Below are 19583 nucleotides of genomic sequence, written 5' to 3'. Positions count from 1 at the left end.
ATTCAAAAGGGAGTTAGATGTGACCCTTATGGCTAAAGGGATCAAGGGGTATGGAGAGAAAGCAGGAATGGGGTACTGAAGTTGCATGATCAGCCATGATCATATTGAATGGTGGTGCAGGCTCGAAGGGCCGAATGGCCTACTCCTGCACCTATTTTCTATGTTTTTATATTTCTATGAAGTCATTCCTACGCACGTACAGTGCAGCCTGACCTGGCGAATGGAGACATGTGTTGCATGTTGAGAGATGATGCACACATCCCAAGTTGTAACTTGAAACGATCCGGAGGCATAGAATGAAAGTGCAGCTATAGCCTTCACTTCAACTGAAAAAGCAGGCCTCCTGAAGCTTCTAGGTTGCAGGTCTGCTTTGACCAACTCACAGATTTCATTTACAACTTCTTTGCAGATACGCAGCCTTCTGACACTGTCTGCATCACTCAGGGGGAGGTACAAATGCCTGTCTTGATATACCCGACGTGGGTAAGGCCTCCTGCCCAGCATCCTACGGGCTCTGATGTTCTTGATGCGATGAAGTCGAATCAATTGTCTCCTACGTAGCACCATGATGCAGAAGGCTCGCACAAGGTATAGTATTGTCAGTATTGCCCCATGCTTAAATTTAACCTTTCAAAGAAGCTCAAAATGGCAGGAAAGCAGGCAGCACAGGTTCTCAGTTGTGTCTCTCCAGGTCTGTATGAATGGACCACACCCAAAGATCTTGTGGCTTCTCTCTCTTTCCACCCTCCCCCCCCCCTCCAATTGGAGTCTTGTGACTTCTCTCTCTCCCTCCCCTTCCCCGGGCTCCAAGCCTTCCGATCAGCACCTCGCTCTCTCTCTCTCCCCTTTCTCCCGCCCCGTATGGCTTGTTTTGTAGCCGAACCCCGAGCCACTGTATCCGGGCACAGGGCCGATTCTGCTGACCAAACCTACGACCCTCCAGCCCTGCTTCAAGTCGTTCGTCGGTGGCGTGTGAGTGAGTAAAAAAATGAGAGAACTTCTGAAATCCAACAAATTTACACTTCTATGTTTACAGGTAAAAAAAAGTTTTTTATTATTGATTTGACAGTTTTCTTAACTCGTTCCAAAATCTTCGATTTAAAAACAATGGCGTCTTTCAGCGCAAATTTGTGAATGTGTGCTGGTTTTCTTAACTCACCAGAAGGTTTTTCGGGAGTAGCTAGATACGCCGACCTAAGAGAAAAAAATGTTGGCCAAACTGTAAACAATTGAAAAAGACGGCGCAGACATGAGGGAACGCTGCCTATGACGTTAAAAAAAACTGTCCTAGAAAGATCGTAACTAAGTCAGTTACGCCCGTGCAGATCGCAGGGGAAACTTTAAAAAATAGATACGCCAAAAAAAGCAGCGCACGCCAAAAAAATGGTGCCAATGAACGGGGAAAATTGAGCCCATTAACTATACAGAAGATCTTAAACTATAGGATTATAGCTTAAATAGAGGAAGAAACTTACCGGATATTCCAGCCAGATGATAAATTCACTATCCTCACAGGTCACCCTGTAGTGCTTTATGACTCCTTTACTGAAAGATAAGTTTGAACTTTGATTAAATGTAAATACTAGCAAACTTATTCATTGACCCTGTGCAATGAAGGAGCGGCAATATATATCCAAGTCAGGATGATATGTGACCTGGAGTTGATGGTATTCCTATGCACCTATTGCTTCTGTCCTTCTAGGTGGTGAAGGCTGTGGATTTGGGAGGTGCTGCCGAAGTGGTCTTGGTGAGTTGCTGCAGTGCATCCTGTAGATAGTACACATTGCAGCCACGGTGCGCTGATAGTGGAGGGAATGGATCTTTAAGCCATTGGAGGGGTGCTGATCATGACAAAATGTGAGGCTGTGGTTTCTTTTTCATATGCAGTTAGTGGTGGTGTGTATTCAAAGCAATAGTTACACTCAGCATACCATAGGAAACATATATCAGTCTAGAAATTCCCCAGCCTGTCGTTATTTGATAAATAACGTTGTTTTAGTGATTAAATAAGAATAAACATTTTGCCATTTTTAAGGGGGTAAATTTGTCCACAATGATTCACGTTAAAAACGGCGATGCCACCAACCTTAGCCCGAGGCCTATCAATGACAAAAATACAAGCCCTGGGAGGGCAGAAAACACAAAAAAAAAATTGCAAAAAACAAAAAATCAAAAATCACAAAACCCTTAACTAAGTAATCGCTGTAAAAGAATTAAAAAATAAAAACTTTAACTTACCATTTTTGCAGGTCCTACTTACTGACCTTTCTGAGGGTGCAATGCCTGCTTTTTTCGTACGTTTTTTTTTCATCCAAAAACGGGTTCGCCGAATGGTCAAACTTAGGCGGCGCATTTTAATTTCGTGTTGCACCAGGGCGATCCGCTTTTTGTCGATATTTTAAAAACGCCATTCTTAAGGTTTGGGGAATTTTGACCATTTCATTTTAAGAACAAAAAAGCACTTCTAACGCGAAAAAATTATGTTACGCCCTATAGAAGTAGAAGCACCGCTAGCATTTGATTGAAATAAGCAACAAAGAAAACTCCTCAAATGACGTGCATCTCTCCCTCTGGCCAAGACCCTTCTCCAGATGAGTAGGAATGATGAACTCCCATTGTCCTTCACTAAGCAGGAATTGTGAACTGACCCCTCAATGAGCAGAAAGTCTTGGATTAGACTCAAACCCCCTATCCCAGCTCAGAGACAGGTTAATGTTTCAGGAGTGTAAACTTTCACCATTGTGATGAAGGTTTACACACCTAAAGCACCAATTGCCTGTCTTTTTTCTTTACAGATGCTGACTGTCCTGCCATGTATTTTCTGCATTGTCTGTTTGCATTTCACATTGATAGTCTGCACAAATTATTATGCCCAGCTATTAAGGAAAGTTCACTGCAAGAATATGGAAGCTGCCATCACAATCTTTAATGAGTGCTCACATTTCAGGATTCTTTGGCCATTTTTCCACAGAAAGAGTCTAGATATGAATTGTTTTAAACGTGTTTTGAATTAACGCTTGCTGTAATTGAATTTTGTTTCTCAGGAATTTGTTTATCAGCACATGGAACCCCAATTGGCCTGGGTTTTTAAAAATCTGTTTTTTCACCTCTCCCAGGAGATCACAAGGTTTTGGGTGGGGTGAAGAGCAATGTTCCCTCTAAACTGCACTTTTGCGCAGCCATGCAGTGATCTGCAAGGTCCCGCGCAGGCTGCTCACAAGCTTTTCCATTGCAAAAACCGTGCAAAGATAGAAACTTAAAAGGACCGCACATTGAAAGAGACAGGCTGCGAATAACAAAGCACAGCTTACAGGGAACATTGGTGGAGAGTATATATTGTGATACACAAGGTATCGCAATTGTGTGCGACAGGCTCAATGGACCAGAGGCTCATTACCTGTACATCATTGTTTCATATGTTCTCTCCCTAAACCAGGACAAGATACTCGTTAAAACCTACCTCATTAAACCAGCATTTGATCATCTGCCTTAATTTCTTCTGTGGCTCGGTGTCAAATTTATCTGTTAGTCTGTAACACTGTTGTGAAGTGCCTTGGGACATTTTACTGCATTAAAGGCGCTATATAAATAAAAGTTATTATTATTATATTGTTCAGTCTCTCCAAAGCTCTGCTCTCCTACCCATGCTCCATTCTCTTTCCAAATACCAGACTGCCCACCTTAGTGTCAGTGTTCAGCAACATAACCCTGCCAACACAATGGGTGCAAGGTGTTTCAGCCCTGACAGAGAAGAGACACCGAATTGTTGATAGTTTGGTCTCTATGACAAAACATTTTCGATTAGCATATTAATCGCGTTTCTTCTAGCTTTGGATTAACACCCCAACATGCCAACATTTTCTAACTGTCAACATATTAGATGATAATCAAGTAGCTTCTACATACAACTAATTTGTGCTTTTTTTTGAAGGAAGAGTGTTTCTCTCCTAGATTTGTGGGACTGAATGCAGAGAGATTATTCTGTTTAAGTTAAATAAAGTGACCCAGCGGAGTGGGATAGCATTTGGTGTTCTATTCTTTATATCATTACAAAAATATAAGTTGCAGCGATTGGGCAATGAATCTATCTATTTCTCGGTGTGATTTCCTTACTTTGGAATAAAGCATCTTGTAATTCAAACTAAACTTAAGGCTATGGACCAAGAGCTGGAATGTGGGATTAGGCTGGATAGCTCTTTGTCGGTCGGCATGGACACAACGGGCCAAATGACCTCCTTCTGTCCTGTAAATTTCTATGATTCTATGATTCACTTCATCTAGTGTTTGCCTTTGGAGAGATGAAAGAAACACCTTATAACCACTGTATTGGCAGAGTTTTGTATATCTTCCTGAATGCAGACACTCTGGGGCCGAAATCATGTATCACTCCGTTGGGGGGCGGTAACCTTTCCGAGGCCAGAAATTCTGTGCCCGGCGCAGAAGTCCCGGCCTGGAAGTGAAATTGGGCTTAATGCCCCCAACAGGAAGTGGAGCGCAATTTCGGATGCTCCACTTCCTCTTGGGGCATGCTTGGGGGCGCTACCCAGGCGAACGTCAGAGCGCTACACTACGTGTAGCACCGACGTGTTCCAAGGGCACTCCCCTTCCGTTAAAGGGGAGGGAAGCCACCGGTGATGCAGGTGGACGCAGCCCGGCACCGAAACGGAGTGCTGGGCTGCACAATTGCGGCACAGACCGTGCGAAAATCGACTCCGAGGCTGCACTGGTAAGTCGGAGGGCGGCACAAAATGGCGGCACGTACCGTCCCTTTAAATTTCACCCCGCGAGAGAAGTGCGACCCGGTTTGTGGCGTGCGAGGCTGGCGCTGACATCATCTGTGGCAGCCTCATGAGGCGCTGCATAAATTCTGCCATGGGCGAAAATGGGCCGCCACACACGATGATGACGTCATCGGCCCAGGGTGTTACTATTGGGTGAATAGCGCGACCAGTTTTGCACCTCTGCTAACTCCCGCGCAATTTTGCGGGAGCTGGTAGCACCCGCCGGAGGTGCTAATGGGAAATGCACAGGTGGAGAATTTTGCCCCCTCTTGCTTTTGTATTCTAGTAGCAAAGCGTATCAAATATCAATATCTAAGTTGGATATCCAGGCCAAAGCATCTCGTGTAACAGCGTGGATATCTTGTAGGCTGCCTACAAATTTCCTCTAAGGGCAGTGTTCACTGATGTGCTCCAGGGTTTGATTAGGAGCTCCACAGTCACATGATGGGATGCTTTAAACACTGACACTAAGGAAGGCAGCCTGGTATTTGGAAATAGGATGGGACATGGATAGTAGAGCAGAGCTTTGGGGAGATTGAAGAAGTACACGTTTCCTGAGAAACATGGAGATCTGATCCAGATCACAAGGGAGTTTCATTGTTACACTCCTAAGTCCCACTACAGTACAAGCAGATATCGGGAAGTGGGTGTCTGTCATCTATGTATGCTTGGGTTTATTAGCCATCAGGTGGCGCCATTGGGCTGTGCGCACCTGTGTGCGGCCCAGGTATAAAAGGCCAGCCATCTTGTAATGTAATCACCTTGGGCCCGAATAAAGTAGAGCCAGGTTTGTACCAGTTCGGAGTTAACAGTATCCAGTCTGTTGAGTTATTGCATACACAACATTTGGCAATGAGGTAACAAGAACCTTCGCATGCAAAAATAAGTATGATTGGAATTATGGAGCGAATCGTGGAGGGAGAAGATTGGGCAGACTTTGTAGCCCGCTTGAACCAGTGCTTCGTGGCCAACAAAATGGAGAAAGAGGCAGACGCAGTTCGGCGCCAGGCGGTCCTCCTCACGGTTTGCGGTCCGAAAATCTATGGACTACATAACCATCTCAAACCAGATGAAGGCATCATCATCTCAAGATATCGATTCTATACGCACGTTCGTTTTGAGGGCCAGGATGTATCGGAATTTGTTGCTGACCTAAGACGTCTAGCTGGACCATGTAAGTTCGAAACTGCATTGGCAGACATGCTGCGGGACTTCTTTGTAATCGGCATCAACCACGAGGTGATCCTGCGTAAGCTACTGGCGGCGGAAACGATGGATTTGAGCAAGGCCATCATGATTGCCCAATCATGCATGATGACGGACAAAAGTTTAAAGCAGATATCATTGAAAAATCGGAACTCGGCAAGTACTGTAAACAAGATAGTATCGTCGTTTGGCAGAGCTGCATATGCAGGGCCTACCCAACTGCGTACGCGAAACCTGTGGCTGCTCAAAATCCGCCAACGGGAATGAATCCGACATCACCATGTTGGCTTTGTGGGGGCAATCATCAGTTTGGTTTAAACAGTATCTTTGTAAATGCTGTTCGAGAGTGGGGCTTCTGCAGTGCATGTGTCCGCAACTGAGCAAGTGTGCTGCAACACACCACGTGGAGGATCATGACCAGTATAGCATGGATCCGGATATGCAATCCGAGATACCAGAGGAGGAAGTGTATGGACTATATTCGCTCCTAACAAAGAGCCGACCGATAATGATTAATGTCAAACTTAATGGTGTGCCGGTATCGATGGAATTGGGCATGGGTGCGAGTCAATTAATAATGAGCCAGAGGACATTCGACAGGCTATGAGATACTAAGGCTGTGAGGTCTAAGCTAAGTCCAGTCAATGCCAAGTTGTGTACGTACACTAAAGAACTCAAAATGATGATTGGCAATGCAGTAGTCAAGCTGCTGTATGATGGTGCGGTTCATAATTTACCGTTATGGATTGTTCCAGGCAATGGTCCAATGCTATTGGGCAGGAACTAGTTAGAAAAAATCAAATGGAACTGGAACGAGATCACTCCATGTGCTCAAGTGCTGAGCAAGTTCCCCTCGCTGTTTGAACCAGGCATCGGCAATTTCACGGGAGCCAAAGTGCGGATCCACGTGGACTCGGATGCAAGACCCGTCCATCATAAAGCTCAGGCAGTTCCATACATGATGAGGGAGAAGGTCAAAACCGAACTGGACAGTGTGAAGGGATCATATCACCGGTTGAATTTAACGAATGGGCCAGCCCCATTATTGAAAAGTGATGGCACTGTCAGGATTTGTGGAGACTACAAGGTTACGATCAACCGAGTTTCAAAACAGGATCAATACCCGTTACCAAAGGCTGATGACCTGTTTGCAATGCTAGCCGGAGGGAAGTCATTCACAAAACTGGATTTGACGTCAGCCTACATGACACAGGAGCTGGTCGACACGTCAAAGAAACTTACATGCATCAACACTCATAAAGGACTGTTTATCTACAACAGGTGCCCTTTTGGAATTCGCTCGGCTGCAGCCATATTTCAGAGGAACATGGAGAGTCTACTGAAGTCCGTACCCAGAACCGTCATATTCCAAGGTGACATATTGGTCACAGGTCATGACTCCGCTGAACATCTGAACAACCTGGAAGAGGTTCTACATCATTTGGACAAAGTGGGACTCAGACTGAAACGCTCGAAGTGCGCCTTCATGGCGCCGGAAGTCGAAATCTTGGGGAGGAAAATTGCTGCTGACGGTATCAGGGCTACGGACTCAAACCAAGGCCATCAAAAATGCACCCAAGCCTCAGAATGTGATGGAGCTGCGTTTGTTCCTTGGTCTACTCAACTACTTCGGTAATTTCTTACCCAGATTGAGCACCTTATTAGAGCCACTGCACATGCTGCTAAGAAAAGGCGACAACTGGATTTGGGGTGCATCTCAAGATAGAGCTTTTGAGAAAGCTACTAATCTGCTTTGCTCTAACAAGCTGCTGGTACATTATGATCCACTTACATTGTCTAGTATTGGCCTGTAATGCTTCGTCATATGGAGTTGGTTGCATGCTCCAACAAGCTAATGAGTCGGGCAAATTACAACCTGTTGCATATGCTTCAAAAAATTTGTCAAAGGTGAAAAGAGCCTACAGCATGTTAGAGAAAGAAGCATTAGCCTGTGTGTATGGGGTTAAAAAGATGCATCAGTACCTGTTTGGTCTTCGGTTTGAACTGGAAACAGATCACAAGCCACTCTTCATTGTTTTCGGAAAACAAAGGTATCAATACCAATGCATCGTCCCGCATCCAGAGGTGGGCGCTGACATTATCTGCCTATGATTATTCACCATAGACCTGGCACTGAGAATTGTGCCGATGCATTGAGCCGTCTGCCATTGCCCAAACTGGAGGTGGAAACGCCACAACCGGCAGACCTACTGTTAGTCATGGATGCTTTTGAAAGTGAAGGAATCCCTGTTACGGCCCAACAATTTAAGACCTGGTTCAGCCAGGACCCGATATTATCGGTTGTGAAATGTTGTATCCTTAGTGGTGATTGGTCTGCCATACCCAAGCAAATGTGTGAGGAGACCAAACATTACATCCGTTGCAAAGACGACCTATCCATTCATCAGATTGTATACTGTGGGGTAATCATGTTGTTATACCCAAGAAAGGCAGAGAGAAATTTGTGTATGATCTACATAGCACGCATCCCGGTATTGTCATGATGAAAGCCATTGCCAGGTCTCATGTATGGTGGCCTGAAATTGATTTTGATCTACAATCATATGTGCATCAGTGCAACACTTGCATGCAGCTTAGTAAAGCACCAGCGGAATCGCCGCTGAGTCTGTGGTCGCGGCCATCTAAACCATGGTCCAGGATCCACATCGACTTTGCAGGTCCCTTCCTGGGAAAGGTGTTCTTAGTTGTGGTGGATGCTTATTCCAAGTGGATAGAGTGTACAATCATGTCATCCAGCACATCCACAGCTACCATTAAGAGCCTTTGTATCATGTTTGCTACGCATGGTCTGCCTGACATCGTTGTAAGCGACAACGGATCTTGCTTCACCAGTATGGAGTTTCAAGAGATCATGAAACTCAATGGTATCAAACATGTGAGGTCAGCACCATTCAAACCCGCATCCAATGGATAAGCAGAGCGTGCGGTCCAAACCATCAAGCAGAGTATGAAATGTGTAACTCAAGGTTCATTGCAAACTCGCTTGTCACGCATATTGCTTAGTTACAGGACAAGACCCCATACGCTTACCGGGGTCTCCCCTGCTGAACTATTGATGAAGAGAGGTCTCAAGACCAGGCTCTCTCTTGTCCATCCTGACTTGAATAATCATGTCGAATACAGATGTCAAAGTCAGCAAGGGTATCATGATCTCGCTACTGTGTCACGCGACATTTCTATCAATGATCCTGTGTATGTATTGAATTATGGTCAAGATCCCAAATGGATCGCCGGTACTGTTACGGCCAAGGAGGCTAACAGAGTGTTTATCTTTAAGCTCAAGAATAGGCAGACATGCAGGAAACATGTCGATCAGATAAAGCTGTGGCACACGGATGAACTGGAACAGTCTGAGGAAGACACAATCAGTGACCAACCAACCTACCCTCAGTCTTCAGAGGACTCCGCTGTCACCAATGAATCTGGACTTTCAATCACTGACATGGTCAACGAATTTGGACTTTCAATCCCTGATGTGGTCATTGCCACTCCCATAAGATCGGCTACCCAGCCCCTAGTCATAACAGACGCAGAATGCTCGCCCAAGGCTGGAGTTGAACTGAGACATTCAACTCGGGAGCGGAAAGCCCCGGACCATCTCAATTTGTAAAAAGACCGTTACTAACATCTTAAAGGGGGATATTGTCATGTATGTATGCTTGGCTTTACTAGCCACCAGGTGGCGCCACTGTCGGAGGTTATTAGGCTGTGCGCACGTGTGTGCGGCCCAGGTATAAAAGGCAAGCCATCTTGTAATGTAATCACTTTGGGCCCTAATAAAGTAGAGCCAGGTTTGTACCTGTTCGGTGTTTACAGTATTCAGTCTATTGAGTTATAGCATACACAACAGAGTTAATTACCCCGCCCCTCAAAATCCTATAAAGGTAAGGTGCTCAGACCATTTATGGGAATGACTTACTCCATTGAACCCGAGATGACATCTATGATGGACCAGGATTCATAACATTTGCACATGCAATATTATTTTGGTGACTTTGGACCTATGGTTCCGAAAGCTCTCCACCACTGAGATTTTCCTCGTATTATATCTAAGTCTGTTGTGGACGAATTGATAAAGATTTATTGCAATGATTAGTCAACAACTCCATTTTCATTGTTTCTTGCAGTTACCAGGAAGGTAGAAGGCAAACTCGACAGACCTTGGGTTTTATCGTCTAGAAATTCCAATGCTCATTTCCTTTTATTGCTCTGAATATCACTGCACATAGTAAATGAGGCAATCAACAGACTTCCTATCTACTCTATCAAAACCCCTCAGTATTTTGAACACCTCTATTAAATCTCCCCCTAACCTTGGCTGCTCTAAGCAGAACAATTCCAGTTTCTCTTGTCTCTCCACACAACTAAAGTCCCTCATCCCCGGTATAATTCTAATACATTTCCTCTGCACTCTGTCCAAGTCCTTGACATCCTTCCTAAAGTACCATGTCTAGAATTCAACACAATACTCTGATAACTGAGGACTAACCAGTGATTTGTAAAGATAGCATAACTTCCTTGCTTTTGTACACTATGACTTTATTTATAATGACATAGATCCAATATTTTTTAACAGCTTTTTCAACTTGTTCTGCCACTTCCAAGATGTGAAATCCACAATTCTTGCCGTTCCTGCACCCCCTTTAAAATTGTACCATTTAGTTTATATTACCTCCCCTCATACTAAATCTACCTGTTTTGTGTGGTCAGAGTAGTGACTGAGTAGTTTGTGTTCTCAGTGGAAGGCCTTATTATTAGGCTGCCATTCTCAGGGTGCCTTTCCAGCATAGATTCAGCTTCATTCCGAGAAATTTTGTAGAAACACCTGCAGAAACAGTAAAGGTGAGCCGTGAGTACAGGTCATTTATTTCAACCATACACTGGTAACATGTGCATCCTTTCAAGGAGCACGGCTACGGAGTGGAGATGGGCTAGATCATAGAACCATACATAGAAACTAGAAACATAGAAACATAGAAAATAGGTGCAGGAGTAGGCCATTTGGCCCTTCTAGCCTGCACCGCCATTCAATGAGTTCATGGCTGAACATGCAACTTCAGTACCCCATTCCTGCTTTCTCGCCATACCCCTTGATCCCCCGAGTAGTAAGGACTTCATCTAACTCTTTTTTGAATATATTTAGTGAATTGGCCTCAACAACTTTCTGTGGTAGAGAATTCCACAGGTTCACCACTCTCTGGGTAAAGAAGTTTCTCCTCATCTCGGTCCTAAATGGCTTACCCCTTATCCTTAGACTGTGACCCCTGGTTCTGGACTTCCCCAACATTGGGAACATTCTTCCTGCATCTAACCTGTCTAAACCCATCAGAATTTTAAACGTTTCTATGAGGTCCCCTCTCATTCTTCTGAACTCCAGTGAATACAAGCCCAGTTGATCCAGTCTTTCTTGATAGGTCAGTCCCGCCATCCCGGGAATCAGTCTGGTGAACCTTCGCTGCACTCCCTCAATAGCAAGAATGTCCTTCCTCAGGTTAGGAGACCAAAACTGTACACAATACTCCAGATGTGGCCTCACCAAGGCCCTGTACAACTGTAGCAACACCTCCCTGCCCCTGTACTCAAATCCCCTCGCTATGAAGGCCAACATGCCATTTGCTTTCTGTGCTCCATACAGCACAGAAGGAGGCCATTCCGCAGATCGTGCGTCTGTCGGCTCTTTGTAAGTGCACTTCAATGCATACATCATTAAAAACAATTTACTTAAACAAAACAAACTTACATTACACATAAATCAAGCACTTGTGACTTTTCCAAAACTAAAGCACTTCGATGTCTATAAAGATCCAAAGTGAAATGAGTTCAGTAAACCCAACCCAGTTCCAAGTTGGTTTGAGACCACACCATAATTTGGTACAAAATGTCAATCTCAGTCAGGCATCACGAGGACAGCTGATGTGATAAATGGAAATGCCACCTTGGTGCAGTAGGGGTTGCTCTTCTGAGGTTGGTCTTTGTTGGGGCAGGATCGAGGGAGCTTTTGGTGCTATATCTGAACCTGGGATATTTGAAACAAGAGCAGACAATCAACAAGTCAAGCAGTGAAGAAAGGAAAAGATTGACGTTTCAACCCTAGCTCTTCATCAGGACTCTAAATGAAGGGCCAGGCCTGAGACGGCAACATTTTCCTTTCTTCACAGAAGCTGCCTGACTTGCTGATTGTTTCCAGCATTTTCAGTTTTTGTTTCAGATTTCCAGCATCTGCCGTGTTTTTTTTTCCTGAGATATTTGACACAGATGCTTGTCAGCCCTTCGAGCCTCTCCTGCCATTAAATTCCACATTCACAGCCTTATGGGATAGAGAGTTTCACATGTCTTCTACGCTTTGGTGGAAAAAGTACTCCCTGATTTCACTCCTGAATGGCTTAGCTCTAATTTTAAGACTGTGCCCCTTGTTCTGGATTCCCCCATCAGAGGAAATAATTTCTCTGTATCTACCCTATCGAATGCTTGTATCATCTTAAACACATCGATCAGATCACGCCTCAACCTTCTAACTCAAGGGAATACAAGCTAAGTTTATGGAACCTGTCCTCATAATTTAACCCTTTAAGTCTAGGTATCATTCCAGTGAATCGATTCTACGTACGCTGGCATTGTGCTCAACATATTGTCGTACATCGCTGGATCAGGCTTCTGCACCAAATAACTCTCTGATTCTGGTCTCACTGGTGAGGTTGACTGACGTTCTTTTTCTTGTTCTGCCACCTCGTTCAGGCGGAGCATCTGCCCAGGCAGCAGTGACAAGTTACTGGGCACCTTCAGCTGGAAAAATTGAAAAAAAACAAGCTTGTGAATCAAATTATCGACATGATGAGCTGAAACACTGCGCTGAAAACTTCCATAGTTCCAGCTTAAAACCTTACAATAAGTACTTTTTGCTTGACAAGAGTGAAGAATTATTCTGTACTTGCCTGAGTATCAGAGCTGAACTGGCTCATGCTCTGATATAGTTCCATGTGTGCTGCCCTCCACTACCTCACCCAAGTGGCAATAAGCAAGCTATTCAACTATGGTATGCATCACTGTCAAGCCCAATCCTGTTTCACCCAAAATGCACACACAAGTTCCAGAGGCCGGAACAGTGGGGGCGGGGGGCAAAGTGCCTTTGCTAAAATGATAAAGCACCCCCTTCTCCTTTCAGTGGGGTTCTGTTTTGTCCATTGATTTCTGGGATAATGCAGCCCTAACTCAACTCCACTTTACTGTGCTTCTCAATAAGGAATAGTAGTTAAATGGGCTGCAAACGGATCGGTTCCTTGACAAGACACAGATGGACTTTTTTGCCTGTGGGGGAGATTTGAGTCATCGAGAGAGAACAATAACACTCACACAACCCACAGGATTCACACACTATTTTATCCTCAGATGCACGCAGGGGCATTGTTTTAATTTCACCTATTTGGATTTAGAGACTATCTAAACAAAATTAAAAAATGAGCCTTTGTGAATTGAGAAGACTTGGAAAATGATTGCTCCATAATGTGCATAGAGCCGTTACAATGTAGCTCATGTCAGTAGGGAAGTAGTTGAAATGGATGAATGAGCATGATTGAAAAGCTAAAAGGAACACATTCAACTATTTATTATTAACTAAACGCAGTGCATGCTAGGCATAAACTGTCTGCTAAACTCGGACTTTGTATTCAAACTGGGCTTGAAGGGTCCAAACTAAGGTTCTTCGAAAGCCATTGCAAAGTCTAAATGTGAAGGGTGTGATAAATTAGATAAGATAGTTCTTGCCTTTACTATTCAGTATAAGTAAACACACTCTTTCGACAAAGTTTTCTGAGGTCCGTCTGGGTGCAGTAGGAGGCGGGTCGGGAGAGAAATGTAAAAACCTTGGAGCGGGTCGGAAACCCTTCCCCACGTGCCTTCCCCTCGGGCGCGTTTGCCAGTGCATCAGTGACCCGAACGGCAGAGGTGGTCGAGGTAATTTAGATCATCAAGAGGTACTTGTCAGACCCTTAAGCATCTTTTTAACCTTACCTTTCAAATTTCCCTGGATGAGCATGGGAATCACGCAGCTTGGGAACTACATCTGTGAACCTGAGGTGGGAGTTGAGTGGCCTATGATCTAGCTCATTAATGCACAATATGAAAAGTACAATAAAACTCCCACCTGACAGCTGGTCACTTTCCTAAGGCAGATGCAGTTGCTGAGGGCATTGTCAGCACAGATTTAGCTTTCTAGAGGCTGCTTCTCTCATCTCTTCTTGACCTGCCATCCATTACATCAGCATGGGTGCCGTTTATACTCTCACGTTGGTCCTCAGAATTGGACCACGATGATCCCCAACCCCTGCAGTACTAAGCACACCACCAATCTTCTCATCAACCACCTGATGCTGCAAAGGACAGAGGACATTAGCGCGGGGCTGCACCATGCTGCAGGTGATACCCCCAATGCAGGGTATACAGGCTATAGATGAGCTCCCTCAACATGACGGAGCAGCAGTGCCAAAGGAGGCTCAGGCTAACGTGGCTGTGAGGTCGTCATATACATTTGCAGATTGCTGGAGCAAGACCTACAGCCCAGAGAACCTGGTGGATATGCCTTACCAGTGGCTGTCAAAGTCACCACCACCCTCAGCTTCTTCACCTCAGACTCCTTCCAGGGATCTGCAGCAGACATTTACGGCATCTTGCATTCAGCCCCCACAGATGCGTCACACAGGGTACTGATGCCTTCTTTGACAAGTCAACCAATTATATCAACATTGCCACTGATGAAGCCAGTGTTGATGGGCACAATTTTCCCCAAATCCTTTTTTCGGCGCACTTACCTTAAATGCGCCGAATTTGCACACTAGAAACGGCGCTGAAAAAAGTGGCCCCATCCTGCCCGCTCTGCCGACTCTCCGGTATCCCAGCGTGGCGTAGATAGTGAAATGGGGGGGGGCGGAGCAACAGCCCAGCGCAGAAAACACTGCCGGCAGCTGCGCGCATGCGTAGTGGGGTCTGCGTGCATGCTCCTCGGCCTCCCAGCGTGTCCTGCGGGCTGTGAGGATCCGATACTCGCAGCCCCTATCCCTGGCCGAAGGGACTTCCCGATGTTCGCTGCACCTTATCCCCGGCCGAGTGGCCTCCCACTCTGGCCGGCCAGCCCGCTGATTTCCCGGGCCGAGATAGGACTTGAATTTTATTTTTTATTTATTGATGGTTGTGCTTTGTTTAGTGAGGAGAGTTTTGATTGGAGGGGGGCGGAGGAGGAGAGTTTTGATTGGAGGGGGGCGGAGGAGGAGAGTTTTGATGGGGCGGGGGGAAGTGGTTTGATGGGGGGGGGAAGAGTGTTTTGATGCGGGGGGAGGGGGGGATCTTTAAAAAAAAAACTTGGTTCTGGCTTAAATGTAGGACTTCTGTTTTTTATTTGTTATTGATTGATTGCTTATTACTTTTTGTGGTTTGTTTGGTGCTTTGTAAGTCTTGGTGCAGGTCCTCTCAGCTTCCTTGTATTTTTTATTTGTTGTTGAATGCTTATTTTTGTGCTTTGTTTAGTGCTTTGTAAGTCTTGGTGTTTTAAATGTACTAACCTGCACCAAATTCTTAACTGTCCACAATGTTTTTCAGAGCTGGCCACATACACCGACTTAAGTCAATTTGGAATAAGTTTTAGCTTGCCAAAGAGGCATAAATGGCCAAAACTGGCGTAAGTGTCTGGGAAAAAGAAAAACTCAACTAAAAAAAATCGTACCTAACTGAGTTACTCTGGAGCAAGTTTATTGGGGAAAATGGCGTTTTTTAACTTACGCCAGAAAAACCAACTCACTCCAAAAAAATTGGAGCAAGTCATGGCCAAAATTGGGCCCAGTGAGTGGGTGTTCAGCTTTGATGCTCTGGCCGACTTCCCACAGGCGCAGGGCAGCATCGAGTGCGCACATGTGGCTATCAGGGCACACCATCATAGCCCAGGAGTCTTTGTCAATCGCAAGAGCTTCCACTCCCTCAAGGTGCAGCTGGTCTGCAACCATAGGAAGATCACCGTGCATGTGTGCACCCAATTCCCTGGCAGCTGACATGACTCTTCCATGTGCAGAATCTTTTAACAGTTCTAAGCAGCCTCTTAAAATGTTGAAAAAGTTCCCATGAGTCTAATCCAGTTGTTTCCATAGCAACGCCAACAACTTGTGCTTTATAATGCCTTCAACATAATCAAGTGTCCCAAAGTGCTTCACGGAAACAAAATAACTGGATACTGATCAGTAGTGGGAGAGGGTGAATGTAAGGTAGGAGAAATTTGGAATGCATTCCCCAAACGGGTGTGGATGCTGGGACAATTGGAGCTTTCAAGACTGAGATAGATACATTTTTATTATGTAAGGATAGCAAGGGATATGGAGCAAAGACAGGTAAATGGAGTTCAGATGCAGATCAGCCATGATCTAATTGAATGGCAAAGCAGGCCTGTTGTTCATAATGTTCTTAACAAGAATGTAAGTGAGGTAGCTCTCGAAAACCCAGACCTCACATTGTATGTGGACGGGTCCCGACAGTACGTTGACGGCCATCCACGTACGGGATGGACGGTATTAAACCAGCATCTTGAGGTAGTGATGCAGGGAGCGCTGGACGGAGGCCTTTCGGCCCAAGTAACAGAATTAACTGCACTGTCAGAAGCCTTATTACTGGCAGAGGGAAATACAGTGAATATATATACAGATAGCAGGTATGCCTTTGGAGTAGTACATGACGACATGGTACCATGGAGAAGGAGAGGGTTTGTTACCTCTGGCGGCGAGGCCATCAAACAGGATGAACGTATAAAATTACTGTTAGAAGTAGCCAGCAAACCAGCTAAACCAGCAGTGGTAAAGGTAAAGGCCCAGCAACGAGTAGTGGACGAAATACAGCGTGGAAATGAGGCTGCGGACAATGCCGCTCGAGAAGCGGCCACTTCCGCAGACATAAAGATAGAGTTAGTCTGTAGCATTACCACAGAGGTGGACATAAACATAGTTAAACTGCACGCAGATACGAACGAGGAAGAAAGAGCAGAATGGGAGAGGAAGGGAGGATCACCTGGTATAGACGCCATATGGAGAACAGACGGAAAGGTGTTGGCCCCTTCCTGCATTTGGCAAATGATCTTGGAGTTAACCATGCTGGCGTAACGCCATGATATCCAATATCTCACAGGATTGGTGGTGGCCGGGAATTGGGCGCGACGTTGCTAAACATTGTCAGCACTGTGTTACGTGCGCCCAACATAATCCGGGAAAAGTGCTAAAAACAAGGATGGCGCACCAACCCCGCCCACGGTGACCATGGGAAAACATACAGATTGATTTTACTGGGCCCCTAATAAACTCCAGGGGAAGGAAGTACTGCTTGGTGATTATTGACCAGTTTACAAGGTGGGTGGAAGCATTCGCCATCCACAATTGCACCGCAACCATGGTAACCCGTATACTAGCGGAAGAGGTAATTCCTAGATGGGGGATTCCCATTCAGATAGATTCGGATCAAGGGACTCATTTCACAGGAAAGGTAAGGAAGGAAACTTGTAAAATACTGAACATTAAGCAGAAATTCCACATCCCCTACCATCCCCAGAGTTCGGGAATGGTAGAAAGAATGAATAGAACTCTCAAAACCTCCCTGAGTAAAGCAATCCAGGGAACCGGACAGGCATGGCCAGAACTCCTGCCCACCATATTGATGAGACTGCATACTACACCGAACCGCACAACAGGACTCACCCCTTATGAACTAATGACTGGACGAGCAATGAAACTCTCTTAGGGAATAGTTACAGGAGGAGTAGAGTTAGGACCTTTCCGCGATAGAATTAGGAAGTATGTGATGGAACTGAGTAGGCAGTTGAAAGGTATGCAACAGGAAGTGCGAGATAAGCAGGAAGAGGAAGATGAGGATAAAGGAACAAAACCCCCGGCGGTAGTGCCCGAGGTGGGGGCAAGGGTAATGGTTAGGGTATTACCAGAAAAACCTGGATTCACCCCTCGACAGAGCGGACCCTATGAGGTACAGATTAGCGGAGACACGTGTGCATGTGTCAATATGAAAGGTGGGGGCCGATGGAAACATTGGTCCCAGCTGAAAGAATATAAGGAGTGGAGGGATACATTGATAGATGGACTTTTCGGGGGACTAGGATTAATATTTGCAATACTAGGGGTACTTGCCATAATAAAATGGACCTGGAAAAGGTCACATGCCCGGAGAAACGGTGCAAACAATCCGGTAGAAGTAGAAATGGTAAGAATCTAACTAAAATCCTGGAATATTCAGGATGTGTTTTATCAACAGAATGTATATAAACGTGATCACCACCGCCCTCATAATTCTACAAGGACAAGGAAGAAACTGGTAGCCCATCACCTGCCCCAAGTTGTGACAATCATACATGAGGGGGAACGATGTCCCACTGTATGAGGAGAACTCCAAGGTGCCCTCATATAACAAAGTGGGCCAAAGGGGGGTTAGTAATGAAATACACGAAGGAAAAAATACACTTTGGAATACGCCAGAAGATAATCACGATATTTCTAAATCTGACCGATCTAACGATCCCCAGTGCCTGTGGGTCAAAAACAATAAGCATGTATAAAAATCTGACACTGTGGGCCTTAGATGGACCCGAGTCTAAGACCCTGAGGTTTATCACATTAAAGGGGAAGGTTAGACGAAAAAGGGGGATATTAGAAATGATAGGCACGGGATATGCGGCGGGCGTAGCCACGGTAAACGCTATAGATCTCCAGATGGTAGAAGAGCAGGTTGACACATTCACCAAACCCTAAGAGGGTTGCTGGAAAGGGGAAATGATAATGAGAAAATGCAGGCCCAATTGGGAGATGGGGCCGAACGAGAATTGTTACAAGTGGCCCACACACTAAGGGATCATGCCAAGACAATTAACTTAATAAACGCAAACCAAAAGTACAATAGCGAAAGCGGACGAAATGCCGCGGTATGTGCCGGGTATGGAGCATGGATGATAAGTACAGTAGAACATAACTTCGAACAGCTACAAAATTGGGAGGTCCCAGATTGGATAACCAATGATGTATTCAGGGAATGGACCTTGAGAAACAGGGAAATAGACGCCTGTGAAATCAGGCGAAACAGCCATGCATGGGTTCCTAAAACTAAATGTGTAACTGGTCATCAGAATATAATCGATTTGTACTGTCAATACCACAATATGATGTGACCAAGGGAAACCTCCTGTATAAAGTTGACAATATAGGAGAAATAAGAAACCAAACACGGGTCAGATACCACAAACTGCACCAATACGTTATTAAGAAGGGAAATGATACCAAGAGTATGTGCATTAAAGATTGTTATAAGAATAACCATATTGTTTTGTGCCAAGAACATCCCAAATTTGATCAAGATGACTATGGATACAGCCGCACAGAAGGATGTATCCTGAGCATAACCCCGCTGGTGCTGGATTTCGAGACAACAGCAGCACCACAAAGTAACGGGCAATGGTGTGTCAGCACCACAGCCACTAACATGACTGTGGGAGGAGTAACGCACTGCCCCATCACTACCACCGACTTTTGCTTTATGACCAGAGAAGAGGTT

General features: G+C 45.2%; 1 protein-coding gene across 2 annotated transcripts in view; it reads right to left on the bottom strand.

Annotated features, from left to right (window-relative positions):
• The window catches only part of LOC139241001 (signal-transducing adaptor protein 1-like), a 112460-nt gene that overhangs the window by 33003 nt on the left and 59874 nt on the right, over nt 1-19583 (bottom strand). For both annotated transcript variants that reach the window (XM_070869711.1, XM_070869769.1), the window contains exons 5-7: nt 12616-12791; nt 10702-10833; nt 1476-1545 (exon numbers count right to left, since the gene is read on the bottom strand). In XM_070869711.1, coding sequence (XP_070725812.1) covers nt 1476-1545; nt 10702-10833; nt 12616-12791 — 378 coding nt within the window. The remainder of the gene's footprint in view (nt 1-1475; nt 1546-10701; nt 10834-12615; nt 12792-19583) is intronic.

Source organism: Pristiophorus japonicus, chromosome 1 (genome assembly GCF_044704955.1).
Source record: "Pristiophorus japonicus isolate sPriJap1 chromosome 1, sPriJap1.hap1, whole genome shotgun sequence".
Taxonomy (NCBI): Eukaryota; Metazoa; Chordata; class Chondrichthyes; family Pristiophoridae; genus Pristiophorus; species Pristiophorus japonicus.
Note: the sequence above shows the minus strand (reverse complement) of the source record. Positions and strands in the feature narration are given on the sequence as shown.